Genomic DNA, 18,166 nt, shown 5'->3' with positions numbered 1-18,166 from the left:
ACTCACTAGTCCGATTTCACAGCCTTGTTGCGTTCATAATCGCACTCTTGCAAACTATTATAACTCAAACTTTCAGGGAAAATGTTTTAAACGAAGACTAAAAGAGTTGTCAGAAGCTTAGTGATGGTGACGTTGAAGTCATGTGACCGTGGTGTAGTTCGATTTTTACTCCTGCTGATTTTGTTTACGCTTCAAATTCATAAAAGTTGTGATCATTTGTGAAAATTATCACAATGAACAAACTGTGTAAGAATCATAAGCTTTTGTTAACAAATTATGGTAACACTTTATTTTAGGGTCCAATTCTCACTATTAACTAGTTGCTTATTAGCATGCATATTACTAGGATATTGGCTGTTTATTAGTAAAGCACATATGAATGCCTTATTCTGCATGACCTTATTCTACATTCTTAATCCTATCCAATACCTAAACGTAACAACTAACTATTAATAAGCAGTAATTAGGAGTTTATTGAGGTAAAAGTCGTAGGTTAATAGTTTGGTAGTAGTGAGAATTGGACCCTAAACTAAAGTGTAACCCAAATTAGGTGTTAATTATTTAATTATATGTTAATTATTCAATTCTATACTACTGTTCAAAAGTTTGGGGTCACTTATATTTTTTAGTTTTTGAAAGTAGTCTCTTATGCTCACCAAAGCTGCATTTATTTGATCAGAAATGCAGTAAAAACAGTAATATTTTGAACTATTATCATACATTTAAAATGTAATTTATTTCTGTGATAGTAAAGTTGAATTTTCAGCATCATTACTCCAGTCTTCAGTGTCAGAAATCATTCTATTATTCTTCAGATCCTTCAGAAATCATTCTAATATGCAGGCTTAGTTATTAACGTTGAAAACATTTGTGCTGTATAATGTTCTTGTAAAATTGATTTTTTGATAAATAGAAACATTTGTATTATTTAATCTTACTGACCCCAAACTTGTGAACCGTAGTGTATATATAATGACCTAAAAAATACTTTTAATTCATTGATTTGTATTAGTTTTTTCCCCCAATTCTGGTGTAATTGGCAGTCTGATCAAATAAGTGACAAAATGTAATTTTCAAAGTCAGCTCAAGGTCAGCTCAGTGCATTTCGACAACAATCCCAAGTAGTTTTGCTGTATATTGAACTTTCTAGCAAATCTAGAATTTCTATCCAACAAACTCAAAAACAATACATCCAAAATGTTGTAACTTTAAAAAGGTAATAAAACCTCTATTTAGAATCTTAAAATTGTCTAGAAAGACTGTATTTAAGTGATGAATATTCCTACTGGTGGTCCTGGTTTCCCAACTCCGGGCAGTCCAGGAAGGCCTGGGCGTCCTGGTTCCCCTGCAAGCCCCTCCGGACCGACCACACCGGGAACGCCCTGTGAATTAATCAGAGCTGAGAAACACTGGCTGTGCATAACAAGCACTAAAAATAATGATACCACAAATCTAGTGTTCATTTATAGTATCCCAGAAAACCGTTAAATAAATCCCAAGAGGATCAGTCCGTTTTACCTTTTGTCCTTTGGGGCCCACCACACAAATAGGATTAGCTCGACCCTATGACAGGCAAGACCAATAAAAGATCATTAGCTTGAGTTCATCTCAAACATTGGCATTAGCAGTATCGCACTGCTTACATAACAACCCTCCAACAGGAATCAAACAAGTCAGTTCACCGAGGACTTGAGGCTTAGATAGATAAACAGTGCAAAGGAAAATTCCAAGTATGCATTAGCCGGCTCGGCCATATTCGCCATCCCCTTAGATATGCTTTGTATACGGAATAGAAAAGATTAAGCATAATACAACCCGACTATCCATTTAAAAGAATCAATAAGGCTGCATTGATTTGTGGCTCTTTGTTGGCTTATGTAATCTATGCAGCATTAAGAAGATTTAACACCCAAAGAGATAGCTAATCAAAAGAAAAGGCAGCAGAGAGTATATAAGAGTCCAATACATAATGCTTTTCGCAGCTGAGCGCTTTGAATATATGGAGCCACTTTAAACAATATAAAGGATTTTAAAATCCTTTTAAAATTCAAATATGTGCACAGAGACATAATGTGTATGTGATAGATTACACAATCGTTCATTATTTTTTTAATACACTCTTGCAGCGAGACACTGAAATATTCCAACATGTCTGAAGGAGGGGAACTAGAGGAATGTTGAATATACAATGTACTTAAAGTAGGGCATAAATAAAGAGCATGTTTGAGTTTCACATCAAATGCTAGTCACTTACATCTTTGCCTGGACTTCCGGCCAGACCTGGGGCTCCGATTTCTCCTTTCTGCCCTTTGTCCCCCTGAGTACGCATATGAGAGAGAGGAGACAGAGAAGTAAGTGGTAAGCTCTAATACACTCATACACATTATATCAACACGATGCCATCTTCCTTTACCTTCACTCCTATAGCTTCCCCCCAGTTGGCAGCCAGACCCTGAAACGTAAGAGAATGAGAAATGGGCGAATCAATAGCCAGAAATAGTATCAAGATATCCCCTCTGCTTCAGTGAAGCCTGTTGGACAAAAATTCGATCGCCCACCTCTCTCTCTAAAAGACAAGGTTGGCGCACACACTTACCGACTCGCCCTTCTCTCCTTTCTCCCCTTTAACACCTTCTAAGCACTAAAACACACAGATACAACATGTCATCCAAGTAATGCATTTACATTCAGAGGAGACCACAAAGAAAATCTGGGATTGATAATCTAATTTAAACTTGAAAACAATACTAAAATTAAACTAAGACTCATGCAAATTGCTATGCTGATAATCTAATTTAAAATATATTTTATTTTATATTCTTTAATATATAGGCCATTTAGGGCTGTTAAGAAAATACGATTTTTTAATGTAATTAATTACAAGAAGTGGCGATTAATTAATGTAATTAATTAATTAAGATTTCAATTCGTTCAAACGGCTGATTCATTCAGGAATTAAGTAAATGGCTCTCTTTATTAATGGCCAGATTGATTCGCTCAAAACACAGATTAATTCAGAAATTAAACACCTCTGCATGTTGCTTGAGACGCACAACAGTTCTTCTCTGACTTTATAGGTATTATTTTCATTGCTAAAATTGAGTGTTTAAATGCGTTATTAAATTTTAACATAACTAATTAATTAAATTAACGTGTTAAATCGACAGCCCTAATATACTATATATTAGGCCTGTTGAAAATGTTAAATATATATTAGGCCTGATATATATATATATATATATATATATATATCATTTTTTATGTTATATGTTATAAAATTGATGTTATTTTATGTCAGTGCCAGAATGCAAATGCAAAAACCATATTGACTCACTCGTCCAGGAACTCCAGCACCAGTACAGTCCAAACCCTGTGAGATCAAACATTTTATATGAACAATTTAAGGAACAATATCACACACATATACAGCAACAGTCTTGCTTTTGAAATGCCTCGTATCAGTCTCCATCTTGAAGACTCTAAGGGTTCTTCATTAAAGTAATTCATATTTTAAACCTCTGGAGCTTTTAAACACTTTTTTTTTTTTTACTTCATCGGAATGTAACGAAACTTGGTAAAGGTTTTGGCCGGACGCACAGATGCACGCACGCACGCACACATACACACGATTCAAAAAGGTTAAATGGTCCTGAAAAAAATAGTCACACTTGTGCTCCTCGGGGTCAAAAATGATGGCATTGGAAACATCGAATTTCATCAAGTGGAAGCATTTCATACTCGCCAAAACAAAATCTTAATGAAAGCAATTTTTTGGAGATATCAACCTTAAATTTGAAACACAGCTTGTTTAGATGTATGGCTTTGATTGTTTCACCGTTTTAGAGTAAAACGCGTTTTGGTAAATGCATATTTCATATAAAATGTTTTTTTTTTTTTTTTTTTTTTTTACAACAATAAATGTACAATTTTGACTTTTTTTTTTTTTTTTTTTTTTGCATTTTCACTTCAGCAATAATCTTCCAAGTGTAATTAAAGAGTTAATAAACTCAAGTCTGTGCTCCAAAGCATTAAAGATTTATTTATGACAGTTTAAGTTGGAATTTTCATAATCTCAAAAAGTTAATAAATGGATTATAACTACTGCATAAATATAACCTAGTACCATAAAATCCCCTGAAAATACAAAATATTAAATAAATAAAACATTATCGAATTAAAATATAGTATAATAAAAATCTGTCACTTTTTGACCTGAAGCGTGAATAGATGCCAGTAATAATGAAAGTTTTGAGTAGTTGGCCAAGCTGGATCACTTGCACAGAAGCTAGCTCCTAATGAGGCATTTGTTTAAAATGCCAAACTAAACAGCGCTGTAATCATTTATTCCCAGGCCTGGACAGAGAGTGGGATTTTGCGCACAAACATACTTGCTCAAAGATCGCCATTTCTTACCTGCTCTCCCTTTTCTCCTTTGAGGCCTGACTGACCCGCATAACCCTCCTGGATAACCTGCAATATTCAATAAAGAATGTATTGCATGTATAACACAATTTCATATGAACCCCCTCTAAAAAAAAAAAGACCAGCTTGGACTAAGCTGGCAAGGGCCAAAAGCAAAAAACATATACAGTGAATGTGTTTACTGTGCCAAGATTTGAATTGTGTACATGCAAATATGGAATAGAGCATGTGACGTGGTGGTAAAAGCCCTGATTAATCCTTGACACTGCAAAAAAATCTGGCACTGCACAAACAAAACTCAAATCTGCCATTTTTCTTCCAAGCAAAATGCATTAAGAACACTACACAGTGCATGTAGCTTTGCAAGTGCATTGGCTGCTTCTCATACAATTCCTCAAAGGTAGCAGAAAGTCTGGCCAAACTTTAAACATTCAAACTTTACAAGCATCCTAAATCTATGCCAGATTTTCAAAGATGTAAATGCATCTCTTTCCAAAGGCGTGCTAACACTGCACGCAGGACTCATGCACACTCATGCATGCAAATCCTGCTGCCTACCAACACAGCCATTATACATGCTGCACACTACAAACTGAATGTGAATACCCACACTCGATTCCTCATTGAGCAGTAAACAGCCTGCACACTGGAAAAAAGAGAAAACCCAGTTGTTCCTATCCATGACCACTAATTTTCTAAAGTATGATTTTTGGATTTAGTATTTTTTCGCTCCACTCTACTCTAATCCAGCTTTGCCTTTGACGTTGTAACATATGTTGGCCTGCGGGTGGCAGTGCAACATAATGTTAATCGGCATGGGATAATGCAGGACCACGACAGCGTGTCATTTCAGCTTGGCTTGGTTCTCTCATGGGAGACAAAGATCAATAAGAACAGAAGACTACTCACGGCAATGTTCACCAAAGCCAGCTGCACTGCTATAGGGGAGGGGGAGGCACCCAAAGTGAAATACTAATAAATAACTGTTCGTTTTTAGACGAGGAGGAGCACAATTAAAACTAAATCTACTAGGCTACCCATGGAGTTTTGCTCAGCCAACAGGCGGTTAACTCGCATTGATGTGGTGAGGTAAGAGAGAAGGTGCCCGTGCCGCAGCTTTGAGAACGGTTGGCTGACGCACTGGGCTGATTCATTCTTTCCAGAGGTGCACACAGAAGAAAGCAACGTGATGAAAATCAACTCCTTGAGATTTGCACGCACTCGCTCTGTTCGCATGAATCGATGGATTTATGTGCGAGCCTACTGTTAGAAACGATATCATTTTAAGAGAGTTTGTTTGTCAGACCGATTGTAAGCTCATTGCTATGCTAGAGGAATATTCAGGGTTGGTTCAATACAAGTTAAGCTTAAACAGGAGCATTCGTGGCATAATATTGATCATCACAAAATTTAATTTCAACTTGTCCTTTCTTTTCTGTAAAAAAAAGCTCAGATCTGAGTTACAGCGAAGGACTTACTATGGAGGTAAATGGGGCCAACCTATTAACGCTAAAATAGCTACTTAGCCACAAGATGTAAACAAAACGTGCGTTAATATTAATTTTGCGGGGGGAAAATCACATACTAACCTTTTCTGTGTAAAGTTACATCCAATTTATATTTTTTCGCAATGACATTTTGTCATTCTTAATTAAAAATATAGATTATCATAGGCCTATCCTTTTCTGATAATTCCAGGTTGCTAAGGCCACGCACGTAAGGTTGTTTATGTATTTAACTTGTGGCCACTACTTATCACGTTCGTTCCCAAGTTAATATGACATTCCCACAAATTAATATCTCGCGGAGTCACGGCCACGATATATTTTCACGTTCCCACGAGTTTATATGTTATGGCCATGACCAAACTAAGTGAACCTCCCGGTCACCATGTAATTTATCTAAGGCTTAATCCTGGCTTAATCTAAACCCTGTCTGTGAAACCAGGCCTGTAAGCTTCAGACATCTGCTTTTAAATACTCCAAAAAATGTGTTTACTTCCATTGTGCCTCATTGTAACCTCGATTTGTGCTTTAATAAGATAGATAAACAAAAATAAAAGGAGGGAAGAGTCTTGAGTTTTGTTTTTTTGACAGATTCATATTTATACTTTTAGTAATGTTTCAGTTAGTTGTCAAGGCATAGTTTCTAATTTTCATTTGTGGTTTTGTAAAGTTTTTTTATTTTTTTATTTTACAATAGCAATGATATAAAACAATTTGGGACAGGGCCATTGACCCATTGTTTAGCTCTGTGAATCAAACCAAAACCACAAATACCACTTGCTGCATCCCACTCAAATACTGGCATTTTCAGGCTTTGCATTTTATTTGAAAGCAGGCAATACCTTTTCTCTATGAGTCATAAACCATGAGTGTTGAGTGGGTGCAGAGAGGGGGAAAGGTGACAACCTAACAGGAGTTTTGTGTAAGAAACATGGGCGGTATTCTCGTATTGTGCCAGAGAAGCAAAACATTTATACCAGGCAAAAGTTTCTCTGGATCCAGTTTGGTGTATTATCACACAATATGATCTGTTATCAGTAGCAAATTATCTTATGTGTTTATCAGGGTCAGTGTCAATGTTCTTCCCACTGAAACTCAGCACGCAGCAAATTACTTACCAATTAAACTGAATTTCTAGCTATTGGGTGGAATCTGCAGGGGCCGCACTTCTTTATGTCAGGTTTGGAGCTTCATAATTGGGACGGTCTGTTGCTATTCATAAATCATTTTTCGGTAGACTTAATTCAAATAACTTACTTTTTCCGCCAGTTCCTTGGATCCGAGGATTGCCTGTAGAACATAAAAACAAAGAAACGGACAAAAAAGGTCAGATTTCTGAAACATGATGGCAGTCCGATTTGTTTTCTTTTCTTATAATATAAAAATGTTTCTGCAATTTATTTTATGCTTTTACTCCGCATGGAAAGATGGCATGTGCATCAATATGAGGCATCACATCAAGTGCCCGGTTTCACAGACAAGGCTTAAGCCTAGTCTCAGACTAAAATGCATGTTTAAGCTGTCTTAACTGAGAGCAACTTGCACTGACATATCTTAAAATATGTTTTGCCTATATATTTTGTTATCTCACTGCAGTATAAAGAGAGATCACACAATCACAATTTTTTAGGAGGGACTGAGATGAAAGATAGAAGAGCTGAAGCCCCCTAAATAGGGTCTATGTACGTAAAACACCTTCTCTTACTCCTTTCTTATCTTACAAAGTTCTGCTGACCTGATGTTGGCGCACTCAAGTGTTTGCTTAATACAAATCTGTTTGTATTGTCATATTACTTTTACGGTCAGTTTCGTCAGTATGATCAACAGTGAATGAGACTCTTTTGAAAGAGAGCAAAATGAGGAGGAGAACTGGCAGGAAAAGAGAGGGGGAAGTGCAGTGAGGAGGGACATGATTTGAAAGAGAACATAAGCGATAGACAGAAAAACAAAAGATGTGTTTGTAGAGCACATGTGAAAGTAAATCCTTGAGTCATGTCCGAGCAGAGAAAGCAAACATAGCATAGGGAAGGCTGATCAGACTGGATAGGCATGGAAAAGAAAAGAGAAATGATTTTTTTTTTAAAGAAAGTACGGAAGAAAAGTGCTCAGTACCTAATCTCCAGTCATACCCTGAGATCCAGATTAGAAATTGCTGATTGTGCATACATGCATGCAAACACTAAAAACAGGGTTCTGAAAAGAACTCGAAATGGACATGGTGTTCATATAGCTACAAGCTTGCACAGGATGGAAGAGAATTATGATGACCTGTTCCAAAAACCCTAGTGGAATGAGCGCATGAATAATGCAGGGAACTTTGTTTAGCTGCAACCGTGCACGTCTCAGCTCATGAATTTCTCCTTGACGGTGAGCTCAAAAGAAAGCAATGACTGAGGAATGCTGTGATTTTAAGGGACTTTAATGCGGGGTGGATTGAGGATCTGCGTAGGAGGAAGGGGTTAATGCAGAAGTAGGCTAATGCTAGCAGCGTCCAACACAGCCTGGAACTCATTACAGTCCGTCGTAAAACACAGACTGCTATGCTACAAGACAGTAACCTGGGTCAGAGGAAAACATGGGAGCATGTTTTATTTTTATTTTTATTTTTTTGGGAAAAAAAGGCTGGAAGTATGAGTGTGCTGAGCTTAAGCTCACAGCTGTGATGCTGTCTGGTTACAACTATGGAAAAATTCCTCAAATTAACACACACACACACACACACACACACACACACACACACACACACACACACACACCATCATTTGTGCATGATCTCATGCACACGTAGGCAAAACATGGCAGTTTTTTTTTAAGTAATGCAACTACAAATGTATTGAACTGTAACACTTTCTTTTAAGGTTCCATAATTATGTTAATGATTAACTGAACACAAAGGCATATTACCCATTATTTATGCAGAAATTAAGCTTTAACAAACCAGTAATCAATAAATAAAGGGATAGTTCACCCTAAAGTGAAAATTAAGCCATCATTCACTCACCCTGGCGTTGTTCTAATGCCGTACACCCTTAATCATATTAATTTTAAGGTGAACTATCCCTTTAACTGAACATATACATATTATTTACAACTTATTAAACATTTGAAGGATAAATAAGCAGAAATAAGCCAATAGTTAATGGTTAACTGAATGTACACTTTATTTATAGTCCACTTAAGACAGTCTAAAAACTACAAGTAACTTTGCAACTACATGTCAACTAACTCTCATTAGAGTATTAGTAGACTATTAGGTTTAAGGTTAGTAGAATAGGTTGACATAAACTTATAGTGCAAGATAGTAAGATATTATAATAACAAGACATTTTCTGACGTTTTAGTTTTTCTTATCCATTTTTTTTTTATATATAGCTTTTCTTACTAAATTTTTTAAGCTTAAACCTTATTAGATTTGTGCTTAAAACAAGAAAAATGTAATTTGTGTTACGCGGGTAAGAAAAATAAACTTCATTCAACATATATCTTATGTAATTGTGCTTCAAATCATTTTAAAGAAAAAAATACTAATTTAGAAAATGATTGAGCCATGCTGTCTAAATTCAGACAATTACTCAATTTCATACATTAATTTGTTAGCGCTGCTAACATTTTATCAGAGGGATGAAATGAGTAAATACTGAGACAGGAAGTGGCATGAAAGCACACGAATTGATACATCTAATGTGTACCAATGGAGCTAATTCCTCTGTCTCTACTATATGGCAGCAGAGATAAAGAGCATTTGCATAATTTCCACCTCAAATGTTCTACTGTACTTGTGACTCATTGTTTTACCTTGCAAAAGAAAAACTACATGTTGATGCACGTGTAAATGTGTGTGGATGTAACAAGTTGCTTTGAGTGTGTTTGGCTCTAATACAGAGCCCTCTGGATGTAATTATGTTGCATGTGTGAGTGTATATGAAACAATACACGTGGCAAGCGGAGAAGATATGTGACCAGTTGGAGACCAGCTGAAGTGAATTCACCAACCAGCTTTTTATTAGCCCTGCTAATGATCATGACTCACTGCTGCCAGGAGAAACAACAAGAGCAGCCCACGCCAACATCATTGAGAAACTGCTGATGAATTTCTTTTTTTTTTTAGGGGGAAATAGCATCCAAATCCCTGGTCTAAGAAGAAGTTATTGTTATCTGGAAGACTGAACTAAGGTTATTCCTGGAGAAGGTAGAGACGTAGAATGATGTGTTGGGGTCAGTGCAATTGCGTGTACTCATTGCAGCTGATGCAAACTTCAGCTCTATGTCATGCACCTTTGGTAGAGTTTTGTTTATAGAGTATGGTTGGCCAGCAGAAGGATAGTTCATCTAAAAAGTCTATCATTTACTCACCCCTATGTTCCTCCAAACCAACATAATTGTTCTTTTTCCATGGAACACATGAGGAGGTATTTAGCCGAATGCCAGAGTGTCTTCTTTATCAAATCAAAAGTCCATAGAAACAGTTTTTATAAATATATTTTTGAGAAAGAATGTCCTAATATTATGGCTGCCTCCTAATAGTCGACCAAACGTTAGTCGACAAGAAGAGGCGTTGGCCAAATTGTTTGACATGCAAAAATACCTAGATTAAAATGTATATATATATATATATATATTTAAATGGTATAGATATATAGATAACGAATGGACTGAATGTTAGCTTGCTTATTGTGCCCAAGATCATGACCTATTTAAGTCCACATGCTATGGTAACAAGAAACTATGCTACTAACCAGAGCTCGAAAGAAGTAGTTCCAACCACATAAGTTTGCGATGCTGCTTGCGAAACTTGTGAAGTTTCAGGAAACACCAAATCGCTGAACTTTGTTGGTAACGACTGAACTTGCAACCATAGTTGAATAGCAATGCTTTCAATTTATTAACAATTTATTAAGCATGCAAAATAACCCCTAAAAATAAGAAAGAGAGCGCAAGACGGACAACATGTAGGTGCAGGAATACACGTGCACATACCAGGACTGCAGGAACAAGAATAAAATAAAGAAAAGAGCAGTGGAAGCAGAGAATGTTTGATTTCAGCACTGCTACAGCCCACTGGGCATTGTTCATAAGAATTTACGTTCATTTCCAGTTTCTGCAGAAGAGCTCGTTCAACTGCCTGCTAGTGGGATGCTTAATGGCCACTAACTGTGTCATTTTTATGTCGAATATCAGGATGAGAAATATTTATCAGCCTGCATCACATCTTCATCTCATCTCTTCATCTATTTATGTGCTGTAATGCTGCTGGGTTGAACCATTCATGTGTTCTAACAGGGGAAATGTACGAAAAACTCAACTGGATGCTGCAAATGAGTATATTATTAGCATATTTGCCCAAAGGGTAAACCTGGTAAACCTATTATAGGAAGATCACCTCTCTGGGCTGTGTGGTGCATACACACAGGATTTGTTCTGTTTGCACCACTTTTAATTGTTGGTTAATATGCACAAATGCATTTGATGGATGTTTTTGGCCATTGTGAATCTGTGTTTCATTTCATTCAACAATTCAGTTTGTTTAAAGGGGTGGTATAATGCCCTTTTTACAATATGTAAAATAAGTCTCTGTTGTCCCCAGAGTGTGTTTGTGAAGTTTTAGCTCAAAATACCCCACAGATAATTGTGTACAGCATGTTCAAATTGTCCCTATTTGAGGGTCAGTAAAAACACGTTGTTTCGTGTGTGTCCCTTAAAATGCAAATGAGCTGCTGCTCTCGGCACAGAGGGCGGAGCTTCAAGAGCTTTTGTGTGTGTGTGTGTGTGTGTGTGTGTGTTGGCAGCTCCGATTACCTCACGCAGACAAGCACTAAAATGTCAGAAACTGTTCTGCCTTTTATGTTTAAATTGGAGTCGGACAATGATGGAGAGACTCGAGAAGAAGTGACAACATGTAGAATGCAACAGGACGTTTCTGAATGGTTAGTTGATTAATATATGTTGCTGATGTGGAGTTAACTATCTTCAAGTTATTGATTAGCATATTCTGTCATGATAATCTATAAATCGCTCTTGTGGGAACTGTTTGCCTACAGACCGACATTATATATTGCATTTGTGTTACGTACTGTATTGCATGTGAAAAGATGGATGCAACAGCTTGAGCAGAATCACAAATGTGCTCTACTACAACAACTCTTCCTCTTCTAAACTTGGACTGCGTGTTCCCGGGGGAGGGGTTTATGTACATTTTAGGTTTCGTGATGTCACTAACCCGGGAGGAATGTCGTGTAGTCCCTACCAGCCGTTTGTTGTAGTCCTTAAAAAACAATTTCTTTAAAAGCAAATATCTGCCTTTGCTTTGAACTTTGATATTCAGATGTTGTTTGTGCTCAAACAGCAACATTACACACTGACTAAAGTTAGAAAAGTGAAATCATAATCAACCACCCCTTTAAAAACACATCCCGAGGCCTCTTCAACATATTCCATTCCATTGTATTCTTGTTGCTTATGAATGCATCCTGTTTGCACGCCCCCTTAATAGCTCCCACTGAGAGCAAGTACATGTGTGTCTTCAAACACTTCAAACCATTTCAAGATCAAGATCCCACATTCAATAACTAACAACCCCTCTCTTAATTTCTGAAAGATCTATTCATTAGAGGCCCTTGCACACTTTCAGTGGCTCATGTTCAAGAGCAGCATCAAACAAATGAGTTTATGTGCTGCATCTCCATAATAACATCCATTTTTGGTTAAACAGATTTTTAACAATTTAACAATACTTTACCTGAGAGAAGGGATTGGGCACGAACTCCACTTGGTTCTCTGCAGCTCGTCGACTCTTGGGAGCATCTGGTGGGCACTATGGAAGCACAAAGGTCACAAGTCAAACCAATTTGATCCTTGTTGATGCTGTTAAAGTCACCTTATTATGCTTTTTCAGATATTACCTTTCATGTAGTGTTTAACACAGCTGTTTGTGAATGTAAAATGTCTGCAAAGTTGGTCAAAGTGCACGATTATTGTCTCTCCCCCCCAGTGGTGTAGTGGTAAAAAAAGAGGTGGGTAAACTATAAATTCTGGTGGACCACGACGTGGTCATCCGGTAAGGTGGGCCACTGCCTACCGGTGTATGTGCATCCTGATGACATCGCTATAGGCTATCATTTGATGGTACTACCAAGGTGTTGTAGTATAACCATCAGGACATCGGTGATGTGTAAACTGAATTTGGCAACAATACAGTGAATTACAGTTAAGTTATTGAATATTTTTCAAAATAAAAATCATCAAAAAGGTACATTTACAATTTTACATACAATTAAAAACTTTTTCTTTTTTTAAAAATAAGTGTTGTAGTATAACCATCAGAACAGCAGTGATGTGTAAACTGAATTTGGCAACAATAGAGTGAATTTCAGTGAAGTTATTGAATATTTTTCATAAATAATAATCATAAAAATTATGCAAAAAGATATTTATACAAAATAAGTGTTGTAGTATAACCATCAGGACAGCAGTGATGTGTGAACTTATTTTGATGACACTATGTGACAGTGAAGTTATTGACTGTTTTCGGGTTTTGCACTTTGCAGACGGTCCCTTCGGATCTGCCTCTCTGCCGCCTGCGCATAGAGATCAATGTATTTTGTCCACTGTGAGGGAAAGCTCGTTTTGAGAAAAAATTGGTTGTAGCTGCTTGTCTACATTACTACGATTAAAAAGAGGTGTTATTTGTGTAGTAACAACGTTTAGCTCACGAGTTATTGACCCGGGAAGTTCGAATCTGTGAATTTACTGCCAGCTTTACTCAACTCGGCGCGCTGCGCTCTCTGCTCCGTGTTTGCGCGCTGCACGTTCTGCTCTGTAGTTAACGGCCCAAATGCTCGAATCATGTGCCGGTCGGCGATCACGCACTGGAAAAGCAAAGTCCGCTCAAATAACGTGAAATTTAGAGGTGGATAAACGCACTTTGGAGGTGGGCAAACGCTATTTCCAAATTTTGGGAGGTGCGTAAACGCCGTTTACGTGCGTTTAGCCTCCACTACATCCCCCCCGCCAAAAAAAACAAGCAATTCTGAACTGAAACAAGTCATCAGTGTTTGCAGTCTTACTGGAACCCATCGCCATCATTACTTAATATCACGGTGTATACAAGTGCTGAGGAATCCTACAGAGCCGAAATTCAGGTATGGTAATAGCCGTTTCATTTCTGACACGCGCTGTAAGCGGTAGACCAAAGACAAGAGACTGGGCCATCTGACCAATCAGAGCACAGTAGACTTTCAGAAAGGAGGGGTTTAGAGAGACCGAAACCTTTATCAAACCATTTCAGACACTGTGAGAAAAGAAGCGATACTGCAATGTATATTATATAGAGAAAATTAAAGTGTTTTTATATTACCTTGGATACATGTAAACCTATTGTAGGAGACCTCCAAAACAAAATTAGGAACCTTTAAAATAGCATATTTGGTGCACTTTAAATAAAACTATTTCATCAACTGAAATAAAATATAAATATTAGCTGAAAAACGTCAGAAATTAGAAATGTTACTTAACTAAATACCTGAAATAAGTTTAGGTTGAAATTACGACACGACTAGAAAGCTAAATAGCTAATATTAAAAACACTAAAACTAATAAAAATGACAAAAGCACAAAACTAAATTTCATAAAACTTAAACTGGAAATATAAAAAATAAAAGCTACTTCAAACTATGAATACATACCATAATAGTACATAAATAATACAAAAATAACATTGGATTTCATGTACTGTAAATCAAAAATCCTTCTCATGTACTCTTCCTGGTATTGATACTTTCAACAAATATGGTCTTTGAAGAAATCTGCGACCTAAGACATCTTTTCCTCTGCGTCTCAAAGATGTAATCGCTAACTCCTCTGCTTTTAAAAAGCCATGTTAGAGCACATGCTTTTGGGGGAAATAGTTGCTCTTGTTTCCATTTTAAACACTGCTCGCAGGGAGCTTTGAGCATCCGCCTCAAAACAACAGAGCACAAAGAACTTTGTTAGCTTACATTCACAACAGAAACCTTCATGTTTTAGTCACATGAATGTTATTCGTATCTTACCTCACAAACTGGTAGGTAACATGTAAAGGGAATAATCACTGAATCATCTTTTCAGACTAAAAATGGTCCATCTGGCTCACAACTAATGATATCTAATAGTTCTTGGCTGTGAAATATCCTCTGATCCAAAATTGCAGCAAATTCAAAATACCAGCTCAGAGTTGGCTGTACCCATTCCCATGTGCACTTCCTTTGTCAAATAAGTTTCACAGGTGACATTTCCTGATCTCTACCTTCTTTACTATTCAGTCTGTGGGTGGCTGGATGCTTTTCATACAGGCTGAAGTTATCTGCAAATGTGACACATTCCTGTGAGCCGTTTTGATTCAGCAAGTCTTGCCAAAGCTCTGATCAATTCAGAAAGGAGAAACGCACCAAATTCCAAATCCTCAAATAAAGCAGCACTCCCACATCGATGACTCAGGCGCTGTTCCTCCACCACAGCTGTCCCGATGGAAGCTGAGCCGCTGCTGGAGCTTGATCCATCAAGTACAACTACAACAATGCTTTTTTGACAGAAAGAACGCATCCATTCCCTTAGCAAAACATGAGCTTTGCCTCCGCTGTGATCATTGAAAACATGTGCAAGTGTTTCATCAGCTTGGGTGAAATATTACTTTACAATGCTGGGAAAAACACCTTTTTTGATATATTTTTGATTATATTTATTTTACCTACATAGACTTGGTCTGTGGTAGGTTCAATCCCTTAGGGTAAACCATCCAATAGTTTATTGTATATGCATGAGACCATACATTGTTAAATGACTCTGTAGGAGTCAACTTTTACTTTGTTACTAAGTTACTTTGATGCAAACTGCTTCATATTCAGAGAAGCAGTTCACCGAAAAAAAGAAAAGAAAAAATTTCTCACTAACTTATTTTTCTCTTATTTTCACTATTACAGTTGGTATTACAGTATTCACTCTAGAGTTAGGTTTAGGATTAGATTTGGTTCAGGGTTAGTTGCATGTATTCAGGGCTTGAATAACTTTTTTTGCTCACCAGTTACTGTGGTTAGTGGTTTTATTAGACTGAAAGCACTGCAGGTCCATTCTGAAATGTTTTAGGGCTGTCACTAATTTTTATAATCAAGTAATCAGTCGATTATTGTGATGATTCAACAAGTAATCAGATCTTTTTATGTGGGAATAAAAATATACAATAGCCTTTAAAATGGCTCAAAATACATATTTGATAAAAAAATATAGTAAAAGCTGAATTTTCAGCAGCCAGCAAACTATTATAGCAATTATTAATATTTAGAATTAGCTTTTATTTTAAAATGTTCGTAATTAGTAAATAGTAAAATAGTAGTTATGTGCTTTTGACATTATTAGTTTTGTATTTTATTTATATTTAGGTTTTTTATTTTAGTAATTCTAGTACTTCCAACAAACTTACTTCAGTAACCTGCAAAGGCAATAATTTCTTTCTTTTTTAAGTTTAAGTATTTCATCTAATATTTATATTTCATTTTGTTTAAGCTTCATTTTAATTAACAAAAAATATTTTAATAGTTTTAGCAAACAATAACAACACTATTCCTTAAATTGTCTGATCAAACAACTTAATTTAATGGTTTTTCTTGTGTAGTTGCCCAAAAAATGCAGACAAACATTAATTGAGCCTTGACATATCCTTTATGCTACAAAATGAAATTATTGAGAGTGATTTATCAGACAAATTACATGTTGATGATATGAAAATGGCCAAGTCATTTCCTTTTGTTACAGTACAAAATCTACCAACAGCCTAGGATAACATATTCAATTTTTTTGTCCATTCAATAAACATTGTCCAGACAAGTGTTGTTTTTGTTGTGTACATCTCATTTTAAACTGGAATAGGTACATCTTTCCATTATATTGGCCGTAATGCACCCTGCTTTCTATATATCAGTATACAAAGCCATTTAAAAGCCCATAGCGGCCAACCACTAATAGAAATGACCTCACCACACCAAATGTATTTGATATTTTGCTTAATACCATGTATAAGAGCATTTTCTGAGGTTTAAACAGACATGATTACCCGAGCTCCAGGTATCTCACAGCAGGCCTCCTGGATAGCCAAAGAGGGGTCACAATACACCATCACTTGCTGAACATCAATCTGAAAAAAGAGAAAAAGAGAATGCATATTAAAAGCAGACCAAGAACAGAGAGAATAAGCTTTTTAAATGCTGGACCCCCCCTGTTTTACATATGACCATTTACATGATCATTTCGCTAAGCGGTTGGATTAACGAACTAATTAATTAGTAATGGATGAAGCTCGTTTAGGCTACCACGGGCTGTTCTTTTCATCTTTTTCGAGCTGAGTGAGCTCAGTAGTGTTAGCCCTGAAGAGAAGCGCCTGTAGTCTTCCTGTCTCTCATACATCCACAGACACACCCCAGCCACATTTCCCCTGCAGACAGGATGCCTAAGGCAAAACCTGCGGGAAGCCGGCTTATAGGAAACTTCTACTTCCGACTACTCTATTAGCATTGTAGCGCTTAATTAACAGAGGAGCTGGAAGCTTCTGCAGTCATTCATCTAATTGACATCCTTGTACTCTAAGCCTTGTAAAAAAAAAAAGGCTTACAACACTTGTAGGATCACCAGAGGTCCTCACCTCCACAGGGGCAGCATCAGTAGCCCTCATACCCAACAGCGTGTGTCCATTGATGGGCAATTGGCCACGGAGCTCCAGAGGCTTGTTCTCGATGGAGTTGCAGTCCACATGCAAGGAGGCCGAATTACTCTGCAGGCTCAGAGCCACCTTGTGCCAGCGCATGTCCATCAGGGATTCCACACCGTCACCTTCGAACACGCATCCCACCATAGTCCCTTCGGGGTCAGCCCCTCTCGCCCGCAGGGCCAGGTTGCCATCTGGACCATTCCAGTCCAGTGAGAACTAAATAAGTGTGATAAATAGGGAAAAAGAGCGTTTTATTTATAAAATGTGATTTGGTTGAAGCTGCAGTATACAGGGTCCAAATGTATATAGCTTTTTTCCCACACGCTTTTTGGTCATTAATATTTCTTTCAGTCATGTTTTCAGTTCAGTCAACTTTCAAAAGTTTGGGGTCAGTATGTCTCTGTTGGGGTCAGTAAGAATTCAGTTTAAAAAAAAAGGTTAATTTGAACTTTCTATTCATCACAAAATCCTGAAAAAACAATGCATCATGGTTTCCACAAAAATATTA

General features: G+C 37.0%; 1 protein-coding gene across 3 annotated transcripts in view; it reads right to left on the bottom strand.

The window, feature by feature from the left end:
- The window catches only part of col16a1 (collagen, type XVI, alpha 1), a 70,529-nt gene that overhangs the window by 34,649 nt on the left and 17,714 nt on the right, over positions 1–18,166 (bottom strand). For 2 of the 3 annotated variants that reach the window (XM_082187016.1, XM_082187014.1), the window contains exons 6-17: positions 17,593–17,874; positions 17,008–17,088; positions 12,664–12,738; positions 7,185–7,217; positions 5,033–5,068; positions 4,414–4,470; positions 3,335–3,370; positions 2,597–2,641; positions 2,414–2,452; positions 2,255–2,317; positions 1,519–1,563; positions 1,287–1,382 (exon numbers count right to left, since the gene is read on the bottom strand). In XM_082187016.1, the coding sequence (XP_082043142.1) occupies positions 1,287–1,382; positions 1,519–1,563; positions 2,255–2,317; positions 2,414–2,452; positions 2,597–2,641; positions 3,335–3,370; positions 4,414–4,470; positions 5,033–5,068; positions 7,185–7,217; positions 12,664–12,738; positions 17,008–17,088; positions 17,593–17,874 (888 nt within the window). The remainder of the gene's footprint in view (positions 1–1,286; positions 1,383–1,518; positions 1,564–2,254; positions 2,318–2,413; positions 2,453–2,596; positions 2,642–3,334; positions 3,371–4,413; positions 4,471–5,032; positions 5,069–7,184; positions 7,218–12,663; positions 12,739–17,007; positions 17,089–17,592; positions 17,875–18,166) is intronic. The other variant, XM_082187015.1, reaches the window with a different exon arrangement.

This window comes from Leuciscus leuciscus (genome assembly GCF_965113295.1).
Source record: "Leuciscus leuciscus genome assembly, chromosome: 12".
Lineage (NCBI taxonomy): Eukaryota > Metazoa > Chordata > Actinopteri > Cypriniformes > Leuciscidae > Leuciscus > Leuciscus leuciscus.
This window is presented reverse-complemented; position numbering and strand designations above follow the sequence as displayed.